Raw genomic sequence first — 27,339 nt, forward strand, 5'->3', positions numbered from 1 at the left:
ATCTACCTACCTTCTTCTGGTGAAGAAGCGCATCAGCGCCTTCACGTCCTACGGACCCTTAAGAAAGCACAGCTTTGTCCTAGGATTCTATCGGACTTCTACCGCTCTACCACAGAGCATACTTACAAACTGCATCTCTGTCTGGTACCGTAACTGCCACGTTGCCGACCGCAAGGCACTACAAAGAGTAGTGAACTCTGCCCAGAGGACTACTGGCTGTATACTCCCCCCCCCCATCCGCAACACATACCATGACCACTGCTTAAACAAAACCAAATCCGTTGTCAAGGATGACACCCACCCTAACCATGGACTTTTCACCCTTCTCCCATCTGGCAAGCGATACAGGAGCCTGCGCTCCCACGACAGCAGGCTCAAGTACAGCTTCTTTCCGGAGGCTGTAGCACTGTTGAATAAACCCCCACCCCCCCCCCCCCCCGCCCTCTCGCCCTGGACTTCTAAAAAATGACCTGCTTACCTGTTGCATCTCACTTTCTGCAATGTTCACCTGTTTACATTTACTGCCTTGCACTGTATAACTGTTGACACTCATTACTGCACTGTCTAGCACTGGACTTTTAAATGGCTACCTGCTTACCGGTTGCATTTCACTCTCTGCAATGTCTACCTGTTTACATTTACTGCTTTGCACTGTATAACTGTTACCACTCACTACTGCACTGTATCACCAGCTGCCCTTGCACTGCTATCACCTAAAAACTGCACAATAATTTTTAAACTTTTTTTTATATTCCATAACCTGACCAAAACCTGCACAATACACATAGATATACTACATGTATATGTATAGTATTTATATAAAATGTCTATTGATACTCTCTGTACATAATCCCCCTATAGTCCTTACAAACCTGTATTTATAACCTTACACTGTTGTACGTAATACATCTCTTTTGCCTACATAACTGCACAGAAACACTGTACTCAAATAGCACTTTGGTATTTAAATGCTTCTTTTGCACTTCTGGTTAGACGTCAACTGAATGTCATTGGTTCTGTACCTGTACTCTGCTAGTGACAATAAAGTTGAATTGAATCTAATCTAAAAAAACACAGCTTGGAAAAATCATGTCTTGAAAGCACCTTCTGATTATTAATCCAACAGGAGGGACAGCGGAAGGGTTTTCACCCAGAGAGCGAGAGAGACGGAAGGAAGAACCTGCCACAGTTCAGAACATTCCCGCGCTAAGTGACGCTCCTCAGAGCAGCTGAACGTCAGGACTATAAAACCCAAACCGGCTGAAATAAATCACGCCGATGGCTTTGTAATTGAGCGGCGCACTCCCATGCGACAGCCGTCCTGGGAATTTAATTTGGTTTCCCCACGGCGGTGTTCCGTCAGACGCCCCGTTTGCACGTGTTACACGTCCTCCCCCTCAACACGCACACACACACAGACACACAGACACACACACACACACACACACACACACACACACACACACACACACACACACACACACACACACACACACACACACACACACACACACACACACACACACACACACACAGGCTCCGTTCCACTATTGTCTAAAACGCCTCACATTTTGCCCAAATTTTAATTGATCATTGTTTGGTTTCTTTTTGTAGATTTTTCTTGTTTATTGTTTTGTTTATTGTTTCTCAGTTTATTGTTTATAGCGAGGTTTATTTTGTCATTGTTTATTGTTGTTCGGTTTAAGGTATACTGCCGTTATTATCTTCTCATTTCTTTTAGGTGTATATTGTATCTATATTGCCATATTAATAACGTTTATTGTTAGATTTATTTGAATGACTGTATTGCATATTGCATTTAATTAAATTTTTTTAAACTTTATTTGTGCCTATTCATTGCCTATCCATCTATCTATCTATCTATCTATCTATCTATCTATCTATCTATCTATCTATCTATCTATCTATCTATCTATCTATCTATCTATCTATCTATCTATCTATCTATCTATCTATCTACTTATTTATCTATCTATCTGTCTGTCTGTCTGTCTGTCTGTCTGTCTGTCTGTCTATCTATCTATCAATCTACGTAAAAGTCTCATCGCGCCTATTTGAGTAGATTGTAGGAGTTGGTGGAAAGTATACAATATTTTCGTAGGATCATTACATTCCAAAATCATATCCATCCATCCGTCCATGTTTCCAACCAAGTTAAAGAGGAATCTGAAACAATATCAGAACTGTCGCAATAAATCCAATGTGAATTAGAATGAGTGTCCATCAGTCACGTTGAGGAAAATTAGCCTTCTACCTTAGTCATTAATCTGTTATTTGACATCTTCCCAACAACAATGACTCAGCTCTCCCCAAACACGGCTGTACTCTCAAAACAGTGTTGAGTTGCTGATGGAAAACTGATGAAACAAGAGGAGACAGAGTGTGAAGTAGGAGCCCACAGCCCCTCGAGTTAACCTCTATTATTCACTAAAAATACCTTCCTGCTTTCCTTACTCTCAGGGAGGGGAAGATTTTGGCACATTGACAGCAGACGCTGCTGCTCCAGTCGCTGCCCCTTCAATACCCCAACACCCCAATACCCCAACACCTCAGTACCCCAACAACTCAGTACCACAACAACTCAAGACCCTTACACTGCAACAACCCAAAACCTAAATACTGCAATACCCCCCCCAAGACCTTAACACTGCGACATCCCAATACCCTAACACTCCAACATCCCAATACCTTTAATACTGCAATACTTCAAAAACTCAAAACCCTAACATCCTAATACTGCAGTACCCCAACACCTAAATACTGCATTACCCAAATACCCCAACACCTCAATACTACGACACTAACACTGCAGCACCCAAACACCTAAATACTACAATACCCCAATTCCCCAACACCTCAACACCCTAACACTTCACCACCCCAATACCCTAACACCGCAAAACCCCAACACCTAAATACTGCACCACCCCAATACACTAACACTGCAACACCACAACACCTACTGCAATACCCCAATACCCCAACACCCTAACACTTCACCACCCTAATACCCTAACACCGCAAAACCCCAACACCTAAATACTGCACCACCCCAATAAAATAACACTGCAACACCACAATACCTCCTGCAATAACCCAATACCCTAACACTGCAACATCCCAATTCCCTGAACACCTCAAAACTGCAACACACTAACACTGCGTTACTCGGACACCTTAGTATTGCAATACCCCAACACCTTAACAAGGCACCACCCCAATACCCTAACACTGCAAAGCCCAACACCCTAATACTGCACCACCCCAATACACTAACACTGCAATACCACAACACCTCAATACTGCAATATCCCAACACCCCAACACTTCAATACCCCAATTCCTCAATACTGCAATACCCCAATACCCCCTATTTTTTGGATTTGGGCAGCTAAAAATCATGGATATCAGAAGCCCTGGCCGGAGAAAAATGAGCCACAAAGCGAGGAGGAATAATCGTGTATTTGATAATATAGCTGTGTGTGTGTGTGTGTGTGTGTGTGTGTGTGTGTGTGTGTGTGGGTGTGTGTGGGTGTGGGTGTGGGTGTGTGTGTGTGTGTGTGTGGGTGTGGGTGTGTGTGTGTGTGTGTGTGTGTGTGTGTGTGTGTGTGTGTGTGGGTGTGTGTGTGTGTGTGTGTGTGTGGCGGGAAAGGGTGACTTGGTTGCAATTTCAATAGAGGGAAAATGAAAAGCAAAAAATGCACATAAAAGTCAAAATTCCCCATCCGAGGCGTATGGACTGGGATTAAAATAGAGGCTGCAGGGGGAGGCTGGAGGAGCTGCGACAAAACACAAGCACATAGAAAAACACACTGAATAGCTTGTGTGGACAACAGGAGTTGAAAATGTCACATCATGAAACAATCATGACATTTTCGTTAAACCAAAATGTCCACAAAATACTGTATCAACCTATAAGGGCTAAGCCTGCCAAACCATCACAGAGCTTACCTTGAAATATGATTTATATAGTCAGTATTTCTAAAACTGTCAAACGGCTGCTTTTGAATGAAATAGGAATAGAACCAAAACAAGCTGTGAGCACTTATCATTCACTGCCGTCATTACATAACAGCAGAGCCCGAAATACATCATGATTTGCAAAGACACACACACACAAACACACACACACACACACACACACACAGATATAGATACAATCACAGACAACACACAGATACACACACACACACACACACACACACGCACACACACACACGCACACACACACACAGATACAAACACACACACAACACACACAGATACACATACAAACACACACACACAAACACACACATAGATACAAACACACACACACAGATACAAACGCACACACACAAATAGACACAGATACACACACACACACACACAAACAGACACAGATACACACACACTGACACACATACACACAGATACACCCACACAACTGGTAAAAGTGTCAGCTTTTAGTACAGTTAATCTTAGCCAGAAGCTGTGGTTCTTCAGTGAGTGAATTAACCTCAGCTAGTCTCTCTCTCTCTCTCTCTCTCTCTCTCTCTCTCCCTCTCTCCCTCTCTCCCTCTCTCCCTCTCTCCCTCTCTGTGTTGTCTTTCGGCCTGATTCAGCAGTCCAGTTCTTTGGCGCTGGTCAGTGTGGAATCCTCAGTCTTCTGAAGCTCAATGGCCACCGGGAATGCCAGCTCATCGACTATTATAATGACAGCCGCTCCCTCTCTCTCTTCTCTCCTCCCTCACTCTCTCTCTCTCCCTCTCTCTCTCTCTCTCTCTTTATGTCTCCTGCCCATGTACTGTTAGCTGCGATCTGTCTATCTGCCTCTCACTATTTACAGAGAGCTGAACATGGAACAAAGGGTGGTGGGATTGTGTACGAGGGAGTTGTGGCTGTTCTGAAAGTTCACAGTCAACAAAAGTGAACAGAATAAATATGCCCAATGGATGGATGGATTAAAAATGAGGTTTTTCTTCTTTAGCAAAGTGCAAACTGAGAAAAACACAATATTCTTGCACAAACTATTTATGAGAAAAAAATAAAAAAATAAGAAAAATAGAACAAACAGAACAAAAAAAACCCCAAAAAACGGTGATATCTCAGCAAACCTCCTGGCCTTTGAAGATGGAGGAACTAAGCGAAGCTCAAAATGACGCGGTACCCGTTTTATTTAGACCAATCCAGTTTCCAGGCTGTGACTTACCTCGTCTTTTAAGGACAAATCCCAAAAAAACATAAACAAATAAACAAAAGGGAAAAAACAGACGAGGTGCATAACACAGGAAACGTCTCATCACATGCTTTGTTAATTAAAACAAACAAAGATGGGGGACTGACCTTGAGCTTGTCGAAGCGCTCGGTGAGCGAGGACACCTGGTGCTCCCGGTGCCGCCCGACCAGCTTGCACAGGGCGCAGATCAGCTGGTCGTCCACCAGGCAGTACATGTTGACCTTCTCGTTCTCGTGCTCAAGGCAGGTGAGACCGCGGAGGTGTGTGTCAGGCACGGGCTCCACCAGCCGGTGGCTGGTGAAGGGCTTCTTGTTGGGGTGCGTGGCGCGCAGGCAGCGGTCGCAGTACGACACCTCGCACGTCACGCACGTCTTCACGGCCTCGCGCGGCGGGTCCTGCTCGCAGAACTGGCAGCTGATGCGCGGGTCCATGGCGGCGAGCACCACGGCCGGGCTGTGGTGGTTGGCGTTGGTGTGGTTGGAGTGGGCGTGGGAGTGGCTGGAGGACGCCGGGCTGCCGCGGGCGCTGCTCCCGCCGCCACTGCTCCCGCCGCCGCCTCCGCCGATGGTGCTACCGATGGTGGCGCTGATGGTGCCGCTGTAGGGCCGCGGCTGAGGCGGCTGCTGCAGGCGGCGGCTCTCGGTGGGGGAGTTGGGGCCGCTGAGGGAGGCCTTCTGGAAGCGGTCAATGATGTTCTGCAGCGTCACATTGCGCTTGAGGCCCTCCAGACCGCGGTGGTTCAGCGTGATGACGTAGCGACAGGTGGGGCACTGGAAGGCCGAGATGGACTCGAGGGGCTTGCTGGTGGAGCAGTGGGACACCAGGATGCGATGGGCGCAGTTGAAGCACAGGCTGTGGGCGCAGGGCAAGAGCAGGGGGTCTTCGAACAACTCCAGGCAGATCGGGCAGGTCAGCTCGGACTCCAGTGTTTCCATCTTCAGTTAAACCGACCTAGAGGTGACATCAAATCCCACGGAAGCTGGCCAATCACCTGGAGGCACATGGGGGATGGGGGGTGGGGGCATGTGATCAGTACGGCTCATGAAATGATTAGACGCTAACAAAAAAGTGAAATAAGAATCAGGGCTCATTCCATTTACTCTGTCACTTCCTTATTCAATGTTTTAATCAGTCATGAGACACTGGCCTCAGGTGAGTCTGGCCGCGCACAGCAAGTACAGACAATGTCAGTCTAATGAGAACCCGCGCGCACACACACACACACACACACACACACACACACACACACACACACACACACACACACACACACACTCCTAAAAGCCTTGGGTTTCTCTCATTCCGCACAGTTTGCCAGCGAGGCCCCGCGCTGCCGGCCAACTCCACGCCCCACCCTCCCCGCACGGAACTTAAACGGCGTACAGGTGGAAAGAGTGATGGGCGGTGGGAAGACCGAGATGAACGGGCGTCGTCGAGGGCGACACGAAGACGGCGACAAACGGCTGCGAGGGAGGAGAGGTTGACGGAGACGGGGAGGCTGACGAAGCTCTCCCATCCACCCGCCGCCCCGGTGGGCCCCTCACCTCCGGAAGCGATCCAACTTCATTTACCATCTCATTAGCGCTTATCGCGTTCGCTGTTCAACAGAGTTCATCGTCTCGTCGCGATTCATCAGCGTTCAAATAATTAAGCAGCTTCCGTCCCGCTCCTCTCGTGCCCTGTCCCATTATGTCATTTCTCCATCTTAATAATCTTCTCTTCTACATCGCTTCGCCGTGGCTCCATTGGCCGCGCCCTTCAGCGGCTCCCAAGGCCGGAGCACTTCCCTCGACACACCGAGACAATGAGATTGATTTTCTTTTGTTACGTCCAAGTCGTGGTCATTAAACCCAACGTCGCCACGGCGGTCGAGAAAGAAAATTCTATTACCGAGTCTATTAAACCCCCCCGTCGGAAAAACTGATTTGCTCTTCACACGATGGTGAGTGCTGTCCCCAAAACTGAACCCGGGAAAGTTGCCGCTTGCTTGGTGGCGCAAGACATGTGAGCGTTGGAGTGAAATCGATTTCCAATCCGCCTCCTCCTCCCCCTCCCGGTCTCAGCACCTTGTTGTCCCATATATCCAGCTCCCTCCCTCCCGTGCCCCCCCTCCGGCCTCGGCATTAAAAACCGCTGGCACTAGCGATCGCCAATCAACCTCCGACCCCTCCGGTGCCGGGGGCTTTTATTGTCCTTTGGAAGAAACGAATCAAAGCGGCCGTGTGAAATGTCTGGGTGCAGCCGCGTTCCTTCACCATGCCGGAACCGCTCAAGCGACTTGGAAGACACGGGGTTTAAAGGGTTTACGGACAGATCCGAAGACGGTTTTCCCTTCCCGTTCCCTCGAATGCTGATACACCACGTGGTCGCAGATTTACAGTCCCATTTTGTGAATACGGTACGTGTGAATGTCGGGATATTGGGAGATGTTTTTACTATTGGGTTCCACAGGTATTCAGGGTTAAAGAAGCTGAATGGACACAGAGGCGGAAGCCAAAACACCACAGGAGAAGATGTGGTTTCCCGCTGCGACGGGACTGGGGGGTGTACCGGTGCAAGTCGAAGCCTGAAGACATTCCGCACGGCGGACATTTAAGCCGGGCTGGGAACGAGAAGCTGCCATTTCAATGGCATTTGGACGCTGAATCTCGGATTAACCGCGTCGAGGTCATGGTCTGCTCGACGTGGCCGACTGCTCTGCCCTTCATGGAATTAATTCACTTTCACCATCTCGGATGCAATCGCAACTTTGTCCATTAACATTTGTTCCCTTTTTCCAGGAGGAGCCGCTACACCTATAACCTCGAGTGGATTGTCGTTGTTATATGGGCAACCAACACATACCCACCGGGGCCCAGAAGCTACAAAATAGCTCCAGTCAAGGCAAAGTGTTGAAGCTGAAAAGGCAGAAAAATACCGCACGTGTCTCCTCCCATCAGCAGCAAAACAGTCGACACAGTCTCCGGCGCCGACACGCACTCCAAGCAAAACGTGATTTAAGGAGGCGCAAGCAGCTTGGGAAAGCACCCGGCGAAGGACGGCGTTTCACACGCAGGCAGCAGCTCAGCTACAAAATTCATTACGGCAAAATAAATAAATAACCGGCTGTAGCCAATGGTGCAGATATCACGCTGATAAGGGGGAATGGCAGGCGTGCTCATGCAGCTCGGAGAACATAAACGTGCATATCTGAGTGCTAGTTTGTGTGTGTGTGTGTGTGTGTGTGTGTGTGTGTGTGTGTGTGTGTGTGCGTATGTGTGTATGTGTGAGTGTGTATGTGTGTGAGTGTGCATTTGCCAGTTCCTATGCTCGCTTACACATGCACACAATGTCCTTTGCCCATATTCACCTTGGGTGGTGTTTATCAGCTGTTTTTTTGGGCCTGTTATCACGGTGGTGTTAACGCTTGAAACAAAGGGGAGAGGCAGGATAGAGAGAGAGAGAGAGAGAGAGAGAGAGAGAGAGAGAGAGTCCTGTGTTCTGCTCTGTGGCAACAACAATGGGGCCTAATCTATCTCCACTGTATGAGACGGGGGATAACCAGAGGCGAGGGGACGGAGGTAATGACGGAGTGGCGGACGCTCGGCCAGGGACATCTTTGGTGACCTGACAAGGTAAAGCAAGGTGACCTTGACTGGCTGTTTTGAGGTGGTTGGAGGTTGGAATGAAGCCTATTTTATTTTATTTTTTCTATCATCAAACTCTATTTCAAGTCACCATGACTCTTCTGGTGATTTTCTCCTCTGGTGGACTTTGGATGTCAAAGCCGTGGTTTTCAGCAAAGTTAGCGATTATATAGCATTTTCAGTAAAAATGGTTAAAAATGATTCATACATATTAAAGACAATTAAAAAAAAAATGAATCAACAGTGGTTTGGTGTTAAATATGCATGTGGCATATAGTGGTATAACATTTACTTTACTTTAAATTTTTCAAACCGGAATGTTTCATTGTATTATGATAATAAACAAAACAATATATTGTTTTTTTTTAAGATCTCTATCTTAAAAAAACCCAATATATTGTTTTGTAAAATTTTTGATTCTATAAAACGATCATCAAAACAATATTTGAAAAAACAATTTGAATAAACTCTATCTATCTATACACCTAATCATATCTCAAATAGTGATTTGAAGGTGTCCGAAGCTGCACTAAGCGAGAGCCGATCCAGCACTGAGCCGCGGTCGTTCAGCGGTGTGTGACTGCCGCGTCAGTGGGGCGCGGCGCTGGAAACAAGGCCCCGTATTCACCCGGCTCCTCCTAATGAGATCACGCAGGATCAGCGGCTTGGATGAGCACACGGGCCGCGCCGTGCGCCTACAACGGTTTCATTCAGATCGGGCGGGACCGAGGCGCTAAACACCAACCCCCCCCCCCCCCCCCCCCCAATTAAAAAAAAAATAAAAATCCACTAAATGGGGGCAGAAAAGCAGCCACCAGGCTTCACCAGGGATGGAAGAAACACAATACCAATAATTAACAGCTAATTGCACGGGGTCGTTAGAGGGACGAGGGACCGAGTTTCGGGTTTTCTGCAGGATTCAGATTGGAGGCACCTCGCGCTGACTCAGCACCCGGAGCCGGAGTGCGATGCGGCTGGTGTGCGCGGCCGCTGCTGCAGCTGTGCTTAATGGAGCGCGCCGCTGTAGTTAACGCCGGGCGTTTCGTGCGCCATCGGCGTGCGCGTCGGGCTTCTGCTGCCTCACTCCGGCGAGGGACACGTCCCAGACATGATGGTAGCCGCTGAGGGCCAAATCGACCGCCGGGTGAACATACACACACACACACACACACACACCACGAGCGCTGTTTTTTTTTTCTTTCGAGCGTGCATGGAAAACAGACTCTGGGTGTCTGGGTGTCTCCCACTCTCCCGCAGCTCCTGTTGAGGTGAAGCATCCCATCTGGTGGAAAACAGCTTGTGCTCCGAAAACAGGAGCACAGGGTAACCATGGACACCGTGCACTAGGGGTGCAACGGATCACAAAACTCACGGTTCGGATCGTTTTCGGAAATGAAAAGAAAGGGAGACAAATATAACTTTGCTTTCCATTTATTCTGTAAAACACCTAAAGCAAGGAACTTTTGCCTTTTAAATGAAAACAAGATTACCAATGTTTAAATAAAATGTTAAAATATATACGTATTTATATTAAACTATATAAAATGAAAGTACTATCCTTTAAGGATAGTAATTCAGTAACTGAATTAAATTCCAATACCAGCATCATGTTCAGTTTCCCACGTTTATAACAAACTAAATTGAATCAAAAAAACAATCACGGACCAATCATTGTGCTTCAGATTAAAACAAAGCACACATCTGCATCTGTGTTTATCGAAATTTATGGAATCATAACTTCAAAACACCACTGCTGTGCACAAGCAACAACAAAAATGCACGAGTGAGCAAGAAGATGTGGGGGCCACAGTTCCCACTGATTCCAGGCCCGATGACAAAATCAAATATCAAACTAGTCACACTTTGACAATATTTTGGGGATGACGAAAACAGCTAGAAAGCCTTATGAAGTTTAGAAAACGGCATTACTTCACTGTAACTAAATACAACATTTAACTATAATCCCAATAACCACAATCCCGGGTGGTATCTAGTCTCATGTCGTAATGAATCGATATATCGAAATAGTGAAGTGATTTCTCTGTGCTCAGGCATAGCTTTCAGTAAAATAAATATGGATTAACTAGACCAACACACACACGGCTGCCGATATATGCACGCACAAACAGACACACACACAGGCAAACAAACACGTTGACATATCTGGGACTGACAGAAAGACGACTTGGAGAGACTGCAGCTTCTAAGCTGCTTAGCGTTGGCACATTTCGGTTCCTGACGGCTCTTCACGTGCGCGCGCGGGGCCCGGGCGCGCGCGCCGCAGGAGTCCGTCCGGCTGCTCTTTCCTAGCGCCGGGGCGGAGACGCTAACCGGCCCGGACAGCTGTCAGACACAGGTATTCCTGTGACCTCGACAGATCGGCCTCGTCGAGAAAAACAGCTCAGACGCTGATGAATCTCCCCTCCGGCGAGTGAAAACGTACATTTGGCGCGATGCTGCAAATGAGAAAGTAATATCGCCGGAACCGTCCGTGTGCGTTCCTGCGCGAGTGTTATTTAAAGGGGAGTTAGTCATCTGTATATGAGCGCACGTCTGTCCCGCCGTGGAATCGTGCGTCAATGCCAAGGGAGGCGTTTGTGGAAAAGCGACGGTTTGCCTTGTCCAAACAATGGGGACGGACTCCTCACCTTGAATTGTGCTGAAGACAATTAGCGAGGCCAGCCGCGGAAGCCCCAAGGACGAGGTGGTGACGCCGTGGAAAGCGGAGGTGGCCGTGTGCTTTGGGGCACGTGACCCCACCCAAAACATGCAAACAAAGCCTGTGTCATGAAGGCGTTCCTGCCAGCCGTGCTTGTGTTAAAGCCGTAGCCGCTCTGCTCCTCGCTCCTGTCTCCGTGTTTTGAGGAGGGTCAGGGACTGTGGTGGACCGCAGTACACGTGAAATCTGCGAGGCCGGCGGTTCTCAACTGGTGGGTCCCGGTCAGAAACTGGGTCCCGGGTCCATTTCAAGTGGACCGCGGGGCCTATGAATCCACTTTGTGGAGTGTTTGCTCTGGTCCTGATGTTCTCATTAAGGCCTAGTTTGCGCTTTATTAGTATTTTTTGTTTTCTTCTCTTCTAATTGGGCTGTTATCACCTCATCGGACCTTGAGTTGGGTTTGTGTTTTCAACATGCGTGCTGCACCCTCCGTTCATGAAATAAATGCATCTGAATGGTTCAAATCTAGGCTTGTTTTTGGGTGGAGACTAAACGACTGCGGACTGATCCGAGTCCTGAGGCCAGACTGCTTCACCAGGCGATGCACATTCTGGCTCCAGAACGCAGCGCTCGCTCCCAAAGGCTAGAATGCCCAAACAGGAGCGAAGCAGGGAAATGTTTTTCCTAAATGACTCCAGGTGAGACGGGGAAATGTAGAACATTCAAGTGTGCGTGCATGTGTGTGTGTGTGTGTGTGTGTGTGTGTGTGTGTGTGTGTGTGTGTGTGTGTGTGTGTGCATAAGCGTCCCACATTCACAAATCCACACGGGGTGTGTTGTTTTCGGCGAGCGTCTGGGTCTACGGGCGTCTGGGTCTACGGCCGTGAACCTGCCTGTGCCAGCAAGCGCCGTTTGGTGTTATGCCATGAACAACACAACTCCAGCCAAAAAAAACACAGAGAACACATCCATTACACCCATTACATGCATGCGAACGGGTTTAAAAGACGAAAAAGGCCCTTATTGCTGCGGAAAATGAGGACACGAGACTTTGTGGTCGTTTCACCGACTTTCGCTAAAAGGTGAAAGAAGGTGATAGATTTCAGTGGGCTCAAGAAAATGTGGAAAAAAATGTTTTCCACATTTCTAGAGCCCACTGAAATCTATTGGGTGATTTATTCTTAATTTTGTTACCCCAACGTTATTATTTTTTTCAATAAACATTTTAAGTATTGTAATTATACCCTCCCGTCCAAAGATCTGTCTCCATAAGCATAGCTTGAGGTGCTTTTACTTTGATGAGGTGCAGCTCTGTGTCGCTTTTAATGAGAGCGGCACACCCCTAAATGTTGAGCTGGAAATAAACAGACGCTTGTTGCTGCTGCGGCGTCGTTGGTTTTACTGGAGTCACTGTGAAAACATGAAGGTGGAGGATTCCTCATCCACCTAGAAGAGTACAGGTTGAAATCTGTGGCCCGTGGGCCAGATCCTGGCCTCAACATGTTTACTCCTGGCCCTCAAACTTAAAGCCAACTGCAGTATATATATATATATATATATATATATATATATATATACACATACTTGATATGTCTATGTATATATATTTTGAAACTATACTATATATATGCCTATAAATGTATAAATTATTTACTTGTTTGTTTAGTTTTTTTATAATTATTTATTTCAAATGTTTCAAAATTGTATATATTTTTGAACTATTTAAATGTACTGTGTGAGATTGAATTATGTATGAATTGGCACGTCCCATCCCGGCCTGTATTCAACCGTCTAAGCAGAGCGACCACAAACCAGGCTGCTTTGAAGACAGGATTGAGAGGAGTATGTAGAAAAACACGTTTGAAAAAAATCGTATTGTTGGAAGTGATCACGCTATGGAAAAAGGACTTCTCATGGTCCACCTACTTACTTACTTATGACCTGTGGACACGATTCGACTTTTTCATTCATTATTATTTAATTTGCATTATTATTTGACATTGTGATTTTTCTCTCGGATCCATGATTCATGGCGTTCATGATTCGCCAGGATATTGGACGTTCACAGGGCTGCAGCTAATCGATGAATCTTGTATTATGTTATATTTGCTACCGATCTCATTAATCAAGACCAACCAGATGCCCAGAGGCTGTGACTCGGCCACTTTGGCACTCGCTCCGTCTGCAGCAAATGCAGCCCCCGTTATTGGTTATTGACCAGCGGGGGCAGAGGACGCCGCCACGGGGGCCGGGTTTCAAGGCAGCAGCCTGGGAATGCCATTGATTTGAATAATAAGAGGAAAGGGACGTGCTGAGGCGCAAGCAGAACCAGATGTTGGACCTCCATCAAAGCGGCTCCTGCGCCGAGCGGAGACCACATCACAAGGGCACTTCCAAGAGGGTGCGAGGTCGACGCACATAAACACAGGTATGCATGCAGGGGAAAACACACATGTGCATAACACACACACACACACACAACCACACACACTCCCACAGGGCCAGACTTAGTGAGTTACACGTGTGTTATTTATCGAACGGAAGCAGCAGCGTAGAAGTTTAGTTTGCGTGTCATCGCGGAGTGCGCTTCCCTGTTTTACACAAAATGCGCTTCACGGAGCACCGCGCCAACGACAGGCGGAGATATGACGAGGGAGATCGATCGCGCGTTTAATTTACGACCCCCGCATAGACTTGAACCTTGCGTCAACACCGGGCACAATGCAGCGCAGGCGGACCGAGAAGGGAGGGCTGTGGCCGAGATCCCTTGTGCCCACAGCGGGCTTCTGGTGTGAAATCAGCCGTGTCGAAGCCATCTCCACTCTGATACGAGCATCTGCTGCGCCGCTCGCTCCCTCCGGCTCCCTGCTCCCTCCGGGTCCCCGCTCCGTCTCCCGAGGCGGCCCGCCACCGGCTGCGGCGGCTTCAATTCCGTTAGACACAACCTTTCCTTTCATGCCCCGCCATCCCCTCATAAATTTACCTAATGAGTTGCGCGGAAGTCGACCGAATTCCATTCCGTGGGCTTTGAGTGACGTCGCGTTCCTCCAGCATGACTTCAATGATCAATATTTCCGCGTCAGCGTGTCGCTGGATTCAGCTTTTGTTCTCATTCCTGGGGCCGGCTCGTTTGTCCGCGAAAGCGCAAATTCCGCCATTTAACCGCAGCGTTTGGACGGCTCTCCCCGGTCGCATAATAAGCGGCTGCCGCAGCCGATATGACGCTCGTTTCGCACGGTTAATGAGAGTCGTGGGCAAGACGCGCCGCAAAAAACTGCACTTTCATGTGCAGTGGCTGAGTCACTGTGACTACGAGTGCCGGTTCGGTGTCAGCGTCCTTCAAATGTGACAAGACTCTTATCTCCTGTGTGTCGCCACCTGATTACCGCCGGAATGAAAGGGCCTCCGACGCCGCCCAGCCTTTCAAAGGTGCGACTGGATTCTATCAGTCTCCGCGCAGGCTGCCAGTCACAGCCTGGACACAATGAGGAGGGAGAGAAAGAGGGGGAAATCACAGAGGAGGAGGAAGATAAACAAACGCGGCAGGGGGTCGGCGGCGCTCGCGTTCCCAGCGGCTCAGTGGAAGGCCGACGTCTGGGAAAGGAAAGGAGCGGCGGAACAGGATGACTGCGGTCAAGACGGAAGGCAAAGCCCGGGTGCCAGTCATGACGGAGCTGTTTCTCTGCGTGAAATAAAGGACCGAAAGCCGTGTGCGATTTCGGTATTTGGGCCACGCAAATTAGTCGCAAGTTTGTTCAGTATTTCGTCCAACGCGTGGTGACAGCATTGTTAGATTAAAAGCCTCAATGCGGAATAGTCTAACGAGGAAAAGACTTGAATGACGTTAATGAATAAAAAAAACAAGTTTTTACCCATTGTGGGGCAGCATATCGACTGTCAGTAGTGAGAGATTTTAGAAAATCCATGTCAAATTCAATTTTTTATCGATTAATAAAGAGGAAAATGGGCCAAAAAACTTGATCTTAACAAGGCGCAATGAGATAAAATTTCAATAGAAAAATATGAAAAGTGAACCGCAACTTGGAGGTCATGAGGTCACTGTGGTGAAAATGTCAGGAGTATGAGAAATCTGGAAATATAGTAAATAATTGAACAAATTCCTGATTTTGAGCTTAATGTGTCTAAATGGCCTAAAATATATATGCAACTCTCAATCAATTGCCAGAATCGATAAAATACCAAAGAAAAATACGACTGCTCCAGCGCAGTCGTATTTCAGCCCTGAACTCTGTCCTTGCAAACAGGTAGCACCGAGGTCTGCTGCCCCCGCTGTTCCCCAACAGGTTCTCCACGGTGGTTCAGAGCTAAACTGAGCCAGATGCCAGTTCGCCGGCAGCCTCAGCCGCTCATCTGGCGACTCAATCTGCTTTGGGTTTGTCGTAATGCGACGGGCATTCCTCAAATACCTCCGGAGAACGAACGGGAGTTAAAGATGGGACGCTCCAAGCGCTCTCACGTTGTTTCTCCAGCCTGGCCCTCTAGAAGTGCAGCATATTGCGAATCAAATAATCATTAAGAGTCATGCATTCAAATGAGGCAAGAGGTTCAAATGGAGTTTTGGTAATTGCAAAATATATCTCTCTGCCTCTCTTTCTCTCTCTCTCTCTCTGTCTGTCTGCAAGCCGAGCTGAACTAAGCAGCTTTCACTCATGCATGACTTTATGAGGTAACTAAATTCCAAGAAAGCGATCTCCGCAGTGAAAGGCCCGCCTGTTGGAGTGACACCGGGTCAATTTATAGACCTGGACACCTTTTTGGCAAGGCCCCGGCCCTAATCAAAGGCTGCATTGCTCTAAGAGGACCAAGAAAACCATTGAGCGATATCACTGCTGTGTGCATACTGTCATTAGTGACTCAGCAAACATCATTTCGAAGCCCTGACCTCCAAAAAAAAATCACCGTAATCACCCAGGCAGCATGTTGGAACTTAAGAGGAGACTTTGTGTGTATTTAGTGCAGTTGAGCTGGATAGTGCGAGGCATTTAAGCGGCCCGGTTTAAAAATACAAGCAGGCATGAGAGATACGTCAAACCTGAGCCGCGCTGAGCTTTGCCAGACATCTAGAGGTTATGGCTCCACTTCTCTGGTTTTGGAAAAAGGAAGCGGCAGAACCCAAAGCGAGGGCGCTCCAGCCAGCCAGAACACAGCGAAACTGGACACATAATTATATAAGCAGGATCGAGCGGCGAATTCAACTTGTCACGTCACATTTCCGTGCCGTCTTCCGATAAAGGCCATGTGTCCGTTCCGCCGTTGCCACGGGGGATGAAACGGAAAACTCAAACACATTATGTCTAACCGGCCTCGGCTTACTTTTCCACACTCCCCGCATTTGCCTCTGCTCGCCCGGCTTCTATTTCCTGCCCCACCTTTGCACCTTCCACACACCTTTCCTTGTCCCTCCATCTTTTTTTCCGCTCCAGCCTTTCCCCTCCGCAGGTCGGTTTCATCATTCCGTTCATTCCTATTCATAGAAAGGCAAGAGTTGGGCGGCTGGTCAGGCGTTTCCATTCTCCATTTTCACAAAGTTCACGACTCTGTATCACGTAAAACTCACAAGTTTAACCCGCTAACTTCCGAGTTTCGCTACATTGGTAAACTGTGCTTTGACTTCCCCTTTAAAATAACTGAAAAAAAACCAAACTACAGCACAACTGGATCCCAGTCCAACGCTGGGCCGTGGGTCTGTTTCGGGTGGACTGCAGGGTCAATATATGTACACTTCTTCAACAATATACAGTATATGTATTTTTGAAGTATACCAAATTATTTTGAAACACCAATTCCATGGGTCGTGGGTCCGTTTCGAGTGGACTGTAGGGTCAATATATGTCCTCTTCTTCAACAATATATATGTAACTCTGAAGTGTTCTCAATTACTGATACTGTGCTTTTATTTTGAAACACCAATTCCATGGGTAATGGGTCAGTTTTGAGTGGATTGCAGGGTCAATATATGTCCACTTCTTCAAAAATATGTACCTAATTTTGAAGTGTACCAAATTTCTGATACTCTGCTTTTATTTTTTTATTGTTTGTGCAATAAATATGTTATATATATATATATATATATATAAAACATATTTATTGCACAAACAATCTATAAACAACATTTAAAGACACAAATAAAACTAATATATCATCAACTGGAAATCGACATCTGGTGATCAACCACGTCTTCACGACCAATTTGCTGTGTTGATAAGCTCTAATCCCAAAGCTGCACGGTGAATATACAGCAATTTATTTTAATCAGACCTTTCATAATACCCAGGCTCTTAATCCAAAGTGAAGTGTTAGCAATTACAGATACTGTACGATTTAGCGGTAAGGCTGTTATCTCCCAAATGCACATCAGTACATTTATAGAAACTTGCATTGTACCACAACGTGAGCAACACGGGCGACGGTATACGGTCGTAAAGGGAATGGTCACAGTGGATTTACATATCATTAGAAAACACACTGAAAAGACTTGTGTATTGGGTAAACAACAGCCGTTCCTGTGTGTGCGAAAATGGGATTTTAATCACTTACACTATGACCTGAATCTGTTTGTGATTGGATGAGTTTACTTGTTGGGGGAGGAGGGGGAGATGTCTGCTTTGTGTTCCTATTATACTTGTACTTAAGACTGGCGAGTGATTTTAACTGTATACACATACACCTTACTGTAGGGCTGTAATAGTTGATCGTATTGTAAACGAAGAAGAGATCGTCATATTTAAAAGCAGTATACTGTATGAACCTTGTCTCTTTATTTTCAGTGTAAACAAATAATAAAATAGTAAAGAAGCATTGTTTAGGAACCGGCATCAAAGTCAAGGTCAATTTTCGAATTTGTTAAATAATATTAGCTAACTACCTTCTTGCACGATGTGTACGCAGGTGCACATGCATGTCCTTTCCGTATGGAACGCAGCCGTTTGCTGCATGCCGATGAGGGCATTTCCTAATGAAAAGGAATTTAAAGTAAAATAGCCAATCAATCCTTGTCAAACACAAGGCCACTGCAGGCACTCTAACTGGTTTAATACATGCATGGAGGAGGGAAATAGGATGAAATTAAATTTTGGCTGGGTTGAGAAAGCAGGTGAAACACCCCCCCCCCCTCTCTCTCCAACCCCCTATCTCCCTCCCTCTCCCCCTCCCTCTCCCTCTCCTCTGTTCGGTACTTAAGACATTTGCCAGTAGTGGCTTGGCAGTCGGTGGGGTTGTAAAGTTAATACCATCAGACGTCGTCTCATCAGCGCTCTGAGAAGCTCGTCGCTGTCGCGTCTTATCGAGCCTCGGCACATCGCGGTGCTGGCGCTACGCTCCCCGTGCGCTTCGCACTCTGCCCGCTGTTATACGTGTGCACGTACGCCCTAGGTTCCAGCGAAACCCCTGCCCCAGAAATTCAGGAGAAATCGGGAGACTAGGTCGAGTATCGCTGGTGGGAAGGGAGCGGCTGATCACCGTCCCGAAAAGGGGCAAAAAAAGTGATTGCCAAAGGAAAACTCCGACATGTTTTACCATAAGCCTTCATTTTTTCCATAAGCATTTTTTTTTCCACTGTCAACCTGAAGAATTGGCGTCAGGATCTTTTAAATCGCTCCAGCGTTGAGTTGCGAGAATAGTTTCGGCCGGGTGACGGGCTACAGTCGCCATCGCCGATACTGTCGAACTCCCAATAGGGGAATACAATTCACAGGCAGGCGAGAAAATGCGTCACAACCAAGGTGAAGCCCCCGCCCGCCACGCTACCGGTGCATGAAGAGTGAGCCAAGGAAAAAAGTTCCTATGACAGGAAATCTAGGTGGTGAAATCTAGATTCTCTCGGCACAGTCCGGATTTACATTCCCCCATTGTTCTTGCGGTGTCAAAAATTCTCCTCTATTTTTCCTGTTCTAGGAGATACAGTATGTTCAAGCACCTTGCTGCTCTGCGGCGCCCCTTCCAAATCCTTTGCCGCCTCCTGGATGTTTCTGTCCCACGCACTTTGCCCGTGTGACAATGAGTCGTTGGTGAAGCTGATCGAAACCGATCCTCGGTCTGCTTTCACGGTCAAACTATACGGACAAATATAGCTGTCTGAGGATGTTTCATGGGCCTTTCCCACACCGACCGTGAGGATTGAGTCCGGTGCATTACGCGGAAACGGCTCCACCGAAAAAAACAAAACAAATAAAAACGCTGCAACATTCTGGAGTGCCGTGCGCGGCTGCTTCCCCGGACGCGGCGGTGAATTTGTAATGACTCGAAATAAACAAGATGATTGACTGAAGAAGCACACGGCGGCGCAACTCGCAAATCCTTTGTCTTGCGCGGCGGTTAACAAACAAGGATTCGGCTTAAAATTGTTCTGATTTCAATCCCGCCGCAGACCCCGCGTATACATGCTTGTGTTTGTGCGCAGGTATGGTTGAGAGTACAGGGGCCGAGTTAATAGCTTACCTTTTCACTGGAATTCCCTATAAATATGCAAATGCCCTCCACACCCTATGAAAAAAAGCAATCTAGGCAGTGCATAAACGGGGGTCTGAGCCGCCGCATGCAACGGTCTTTTCAGTGGGAAATTGCATTCCCAGCGCTGAAAACCTGCATCACATCGGAAAAAGCGTGTCAAGAGAACAATCACCTTCTATATGAAGATTGACGACACATTCCTGACAAGCTGGTCCGTGAAAACGCAAAACGCGAATGAATAAGATGCAAAATCTTTATACGGGCATTCATCCGTGCAGCCCGGGAGTGTGTGTGTTTATCAGTACACCGCCTCGCCGAATTAGTTGATAATGACATCGTCCAACGGGCTGTTATTGAGCCCGGTGCTGGCAGATGCGCGGTTTCGATACCGCGTCAACAACGGTTGCTACCGCAGCTGCCCCTTGAAATTAACTTATTTTCATGAGAACAAGCCCGCGCGGCATCCGGCGTTCGCGCCGCGCCGTCATTTACGGCGGACAAGGAGGAACGCTCTGCCTCCTCAAAACCTTTTTCGCTGACTCTCGGCCGTAGTCCCTTCTCAGCCCCGGCACGCCGGGCTGACGGCTCAATTTCTGGATGAGGGCGAACGAAAACGCAACAGTTTAATGCAAGTGAGATGTTTGAAAGGGAGAAAAGGGGAAACTTCAAAGAAAGAGAAATCAGAGTGAAGCAGGAGCCTTCCCTCCCATCCGAAAAGAAATGTATTCGCAGATGATACCAGCGATAACACAGACGGAAGGGGCTGTCGCAGTTGCGGCGGCAACTGGAGTGGTGTGGCGGCAACTAACCTCAAAAAATAACCTAGTTTTTATTTTATTTATTTATTTTTTTTCAGGAGCAGCATGCTTCTCGTTCCCTTTGCCAGATGAGCAGAAGTTCAGCATCGGGCCGAAGAGACATCGACAACTCAATGTTTCAGGGCTTAAAATGGGTATTTTCCATCCCCGCGCAGCCGCCGTGGGACGTTCTCCCGACACCCTAGGACCACGTGCACCATGACGGGCACGGACGGCGTTCTACCGATGGGGCGCCTTAGGAACCGCTGAACTGGAACTAAGCAGAACTCAACCGGCCGAGACCGGTGGTACACAGGACCCCGTCCGCAAGAAGATGGTTGTTCCAGGGCAGAGCTCGGCCGCACTCCCTAAAGACTAGGCTAGAGAACCACCGACCAGACCACACAGCTCATTTGAAGCTGATTTCACCAGCGTTTTTGATGCAAAACAGTATAAAGACATACTCTGTTACGGGAAGGCTCTGCCAACAATTGTCAGGTCCATGCAGTCTCTGGGATATTTTCCCCCTTTAAAAACATGATGACAAGAATCTTAACTGCTCTTGCCAAGATTCTGGTCCGCCTATACTGATTGCTATACTGAGTTTTTTTTTTGGAGCCCCATTTCTCCGTCACATATCACCATATCCACCCTAAATATGAAGGAGAGCGACACTGAGATGCTTTCGCTATAGAAAATCATCCTGATTTTTGTTTCCACTCCCCACCCCGCAAAAAAAAGCATAGTTAGTGTTAGTTAGTGCTAATAAGGATTGGGAAAAGGGCTTTTAGAATACTTTCAATTGAAATCAGTGCATCGGCAGTGTTACCGGGTCCACCTGACCGTCTGGGCTGCAGCCGATGAATACAAGCTGGAGGCTCGGAGATGATTTTGGGTCCAGGTCTGAATCCCTAGATAAAAGGTGTTTGCAAAGTGTTACTCTGCTCGGTTACTCATGACGTCAGGGGGAGACGGCAGAAGAAGCCAGAGGGAAAGTTAAAAAAGGCTAAAGTGTGCGCACGTATGTTGATCCGTCTCTTTTGTCATTTGGGGGTGGCAGAAAAAAGACTCAAAACTCCATTTAATCATCATCACGTTTGAAGAATTGTTAAAGCACTTCAGCCTATGAATTAATTCCTTTGTGCCGATGTGCACGGAACAAACCATTTCAAATAACCGCCGAACGCGGGAAAGGATAAACGGAGTAAATAGAACCAAACCATTTCCAGGAATAGAAACGTGTCAAAGCTTCCACTTCGTTCAGAGAGGACGCAGTGAATCACCGGGTCCGGTCCGGGGTTTTATCCCAAAAATATTTGCTCCCATAGGGCGTTGTTGAAAACCCAGAGTTTTGGCTCAGTGTTACTCACTAGAGGGGAGGTACAACGTTCCATCTTAGAGTGGCACAGCAACATCTACATCCACACCAAAACCCCCAAAACTCCAGAAAAACCGAGGAAAAAGAGGAAAAAGGAAAAAGAGGAAAAAGAGGGAAAAGAGGGCAGCAAACTGTGATTCATGGATGTCCACTGCCCCCTGAATTTCACTCTCATAACGGTTAGAAATCAAATATCAGGACGATTGAGAACCGTCTCTCCATCTTCGATCTCAATCCGGATCGATCCTTGTGGTTCCTGGGGATTCCCCCCCGCCCCCCCAGAGAACACGTGGACAGAGGTGAGGAGGTCCAAGAGAGGCCCTAAAAAAAGATCACACATTGAGAGAGAGAAACATGGGAGAAATAAATACGTTAGGTGGAGGGGAGGAGGGGGAGGAGGGGGGGGCCTTGCTAGTGGTGTGGCCCCAGCGGGGGAGGAGGGGGGTTCCTGTCCTCTATCTCGCTCCCTCGCTCTACAAAGTCGGGCCTTTCTATTTATACAGCGCCGTTATGTCTGGCATTTCCTTGAGAAGGGCGGCGGAGGGGGGGGGGGGTGGACTATTGTTTGCCTTTGATTGGCCTCGCGGACTCCACACGCTTAAAATGTCACTTGTTTACAAAAAGGGTCTTTTTTTGGCGGATTAGGACGCATTTATCAGCATCGGTGCAGACGGTGACGAGGAGGAGGAGGAGGAGGGAGGACGCTCGGGCGAGCGGACCCGCCGTCTTCCCCCTGCGCCACCCTGGCCGCTCGGAGCTGGGACGAGCGAAATGCGGCAACTAATATCGTGGCGCAAGGCGAGAAATGAAATCGATGGCAATTTGCTTCGAGCTGCTGCCGGGTGAAGTCATTTGTTTGTCTTTGTGTTCGGGGCCGCGCTGGGCCGGTGGGAAGATAGGGTGGTGGGGTGGGAAGGTGGGGCGGTGGTAAGGTGGGAACATTAGGTGGTGGTGAGGTGGGGTGGTGGGAAGTCGGGAAGGTGGGAACATGAGGTGGTGGGAAGGTGGGGTGGCGAAGAGGCGGGGTGGCGGGCTGGAGGGAAGGTGTGGTGCGAAAGTACAGTGGTGGGAAGGTGTGTTGGTGGGGTTGATGGAAAGTGGCGGTGCGGTGGTGGGGTGGGCTTGGCACGAGGCAGGGGAACATCAGGATCACAATACACACACACACACACACACGCACACACACACACACACACACGCACACACACACACACACACACATACACACACAGGCAATTTGGAGTCTCTGGTTACTTTGCATTTCGTCGGCGGTGGGTGGGTGGAAACCGAAAGCCGGCGGGAAAAATGAATGTGATGAGGCGGAGAACATGCAACATTTATGGACACGGAATCTGGAAAGGGAATTGGAACGCGAGAGCTCTGGCAAGGCGACCCGACCGTGCTAACCGCTAAGTCACCAAACTGTTGCTTTTCGAAGACACTGAAAGGGCAATTACAGAACTGGCACACATATCCAAGTACATTTATGGAATAAACAGTTCATACTCAGGCATAGAAGAGCTACTTACAGTCACTTCCATTTAGGGCTGTGTATTGGCAAGAATCTGGTGATACGAGATATATATATATATATATATATATATATATATATATATATATATATATATATATATATATATATTGCGATAGGCATTATTGCAATTTTTTTAACCAAATTTTAGGAACTGTCACAGTATAAAGAATACACCACCATATGCATAAAATCAGGGTCATATTTCTTCTGTTATGAAATCAGAACAGTGGGATCACCGTCCCTGTAATATCCAACATCATAGCACTACTTATTTTTTGGCGATCTGAGCAAAGGAATTAACATTGGCCTCTATCAATTTAACTCCACGCCACAAAAAGGCTTCAAGGGAATATTGACGTTCGGGAGACATCCGAACGCGGCTGCGTCCTCCCCAATGAAGCGGAGCCCCTCGCTGAAACGGGCCTTTGTGAGAAGAGAAAACATACAGACGCTCGGCCAAACAGGCTCGTAAAAAGCCGCAACCAGAGTCGACGCAAATCAATAGCTCGTTAGTTAAACAATGGGCGTCCGGGACGGCGCGTCTTGGAAATAGCCGCTCCCTGGGGCGCTGCCACACCAAGCTGGATCTTTGTGAAGGTTAACAATGCCTCCGCGCTGTATTGATATCGAGCTGATCCCTAAAGCCTGGAGACTGGAGAAAAAAAAAACAAAAAACTGAGAAAATAACTTGCAAAAAAAAACAAAAAACAGTTTTAAGTTCCCGGTCTGGATGTCTGGATCTTCGTGTCGAACTTTCACATGCCGGGCAACTCCAGCTGTCACGACAATGACATTTCGGAGGAGAACTCGGTGTCAAACGAATCATTTTGATGAACTGTTTGTGGTGTGGGGATGGTGTGGTTTGAGCAGTCACACCTGTCCTGGGTCTAGGTAATTGGGGCCCGGCATCAGTGTGGCTGCATAGATGTCGTGGTCCGGTTGGTTGGTCTAACGAGCAGCAGGTAAAAGCCCCATCCCCCACACACTCTCAGGAGAGAGGAGCCCTTGTCATGACACGTCTATCTGCTCCGGGGCTTGTTCCACCTAGCCCACTCCCTCCACAATAAACTTGTTGTGTTTTCAAAACCCCATCGTCTGTGTCTCCGCGCCGAGGGGGCCCTCAATACGCCACTTGGGTGGCGCTTGGTAGGAGAAACTGCCACACAATTGTATCAAGTGTTTTGTTTGTTTTAGGCCACTCGTCTATAACAATGTCAAGTCTATGATAGTGTAAAAACACACATTCACCTCATGAAGAAGAGCCATTTGGGGGGACGGTTTGGCCAGCTGGACGATAAGGTAATAATCCTGATTGCTCTACATGCCCCTGATCAAACATAATCTATTTTTTATTTTTTTATTTTAGCGAGACGTACACAGGTATGAGTCTTCATTTTCAATTCAATTCATATTCCATTATGAATATTTCAAATTTTTGTTCATCATTCTCACATACAGTATGGACCAAGTCAGGGTTCATCGCTCACCAGAAGGGACATACGTGAGTTGATCTTTGAGTCACAACCCTTTATTCTGCATCCCTCTATCCTTCCTTCCTCATTCCTCCATCCCTCTATCCTAGATCCCACTACCCTGCTTCCCGCTATCCTTCATTCTTCCATCCCTCTATCCGTAAATTCTCTACCCCACTATCCTCCATCCCTCTATCCTTTAACCCGATATCCTTCAATCCTCTATCCTCCATCCCTCTATCCTTCAACCCTCTATCCTCCATCCTTCATTTCTCTATCCTCCATCTATACTTCACTCCTCTGGACTCCATCCCTCGATATTTCATTCCTCTATCCTCCATCCCACTATTACCCATCCCTCTGCCCTCCATCCTCCATCCCACTATCCTCCATCACTTCAGCCTTCATTCCTCTATCCTCCAACACTCTATCCTTTAATTCTATCCCTCTATCCTTCATTGCTCTACCCTTGACCCCACTATCCTCCATTCCTCTATAATCCATCCCTCTATCCATTCAATCCTCTATCCTCCACCCTTCTATCCATTCAATCCTCTATCCATTCAATCCTCTATCCTTCATTCCTCTATCCTCCATCGCCCCCTCCCTCCACCCTTCATTCCTCTTTATGTTGTGTATTCTTCACCGTCCACCTTCATTCCCCTTTACCTCTCTTGCTCCTCCTGCTGCAGCCTGCTCTTCAGACCCCGCACAGTATCAAGCTGGAATCAATTCAACGTTCATTACTTTCAATGCGCTCCTTGTTGCTGACACCGAGCCTCCTGCTTCGTCCACGCATCGATTTCTCACCCGATGTCTCACTCTCTTATTCCTGCTTTCCTGTCGCCTTTGAAAGTAGAGTGCCGCCTTGCTCCGCCAATGAACGACGGTCCCGAAATGACAAACTGTGATGAGTTGAAACGTCCCCATCACAAACCTTGGGGCACTACCAAAGCAAATAAATCAATCCAAAACCATTTAGAAGATCAAATTATAACGGACATGGTGGGGCCTGGACAAGTATAAATATCAATAATGTTGATGCTCCGCTGATGTACCCAAAGTATTTCACATGTGTTTTCTCCGGGGTTTAACACCTCTCTCTCCACATTTAACACCCCGAAGCTCTCAGCCATGGAGGCAGGTGACGTGGTAAAACCGTACCCAAGAGAAGGGCCTCTCAGGGCCTGGTCCAGAGCCTGGTCTAGGGCTCCCAGCACCAGCAGGTGAGATCATGGGAAACACGTGTGACGCAGTAGGAACAACATGGGCGGGCAGCTGCTGTTAACAAGCGTGGTGGGAGTTTGGCAGCCGCAGGCCGTCCCAGCTGCTGCTTTTTGGGGCAGGGGAAGGCAGACGCTTCCTACATCTGGGTGGAGCCTCGCTAAAGTATTCTAGTTCTTGAGCGTTGCATTGCGTACCATTTGACCTCCATTGTAACCGGACACAAAATGCTTCATAAATAAGTACTGATGTGGTGCTCTTGAGTTAAATAAAGGAGTTTAACTTAAATTAACTAACTTTAAATTCTAGACTCCACCAGAGCCAGTAAAAAAGAGCTTTAGTGCATTTACCAGTCACCACACACACATTTTGAATATTTTCTCTATCTCTCTAATTTTGGGGGTTGTAAAATTCAAACATTAAAGTGAGAAACTTTCCTCAAAATGACCTGCTGGTCCCAATGACAACTACAATAACAAGTGTTTGTTTATCCCCTTTAGTTTTATTTTATTTATTATTATTCCATTTGAAAAGGTGGAAGCACCATTGCTTTAACATGGAAATAACAAATAGAAAATTATATCAACAAACTTTGACAAAAATATGTGGTACAACCATAGTTGTTAGCGGGACCAGGAAGTCATTTTCAGATAAGTTTCTCACCATATCCCAAACTGGATAATAAACCTGAAAACAAAATTGAAATAGAAAATACAGACACTATTAAAACAATCGAAACGATGTAAGCTATCATCAGGGAATTGGTCAGTTCACTGGCAAAAATTGAATTTGATACCAGTACAGTCCTTCTAACTGACCTCAAACCAGTAGGCTTCCTCTGCACAACTGATCCTGGTCAGTTACGCCTAACAGTGATGGATTCTCATCTTACTGCAAACAGATGCATTTCCATGTCTTAACCCGGTGGCCAATCAGCCTCGG

At 47.4% G+C, this 27,339-nt stretch overlaps 1 protein-coding gene across 1 annotated transcript in view; it reads right to left on the reverse strand.

Annotated features, from left to right (window-relative positions):
- Positions 1 to 27,339, reverse strand: part of mid2 (midline 2) — a 121,299-nt gene that overhangs the window by 84,909 nt on the left and 9,051 nt on the right. The window contains exons 2-3 of the mRNA XM_080007973.1: positions 5,846 to 6,230; positions 5,347 to 5,692 (exon numbers count right to left, since the gene is read on the reverse strand). Coding sequence (XP_079864099.1) covers positions 5,347 to 5,692; positions 5,846 to 6,174 — 675 coding nt within the window. The 5' untranslated portion in view covers positions 6,175 to 6,230. The remainder of the gene's footprint in view (positions 1 to 5,346; positions 5,693 to 5,845; positions 6,231 to 27,339) is intronic.

The sequence above is a fragment of the Zeus faber genome, assembly GCF_960531495.2.
Source record: "Zeus faber genome assembly, chromosome: 10".
Classification (NCBI taxonomy): Eukaryota; Metazoa; Chordata; class Actinopteri; order Zeiformes; family Zeidae; genus Zeus; species Zeus faber.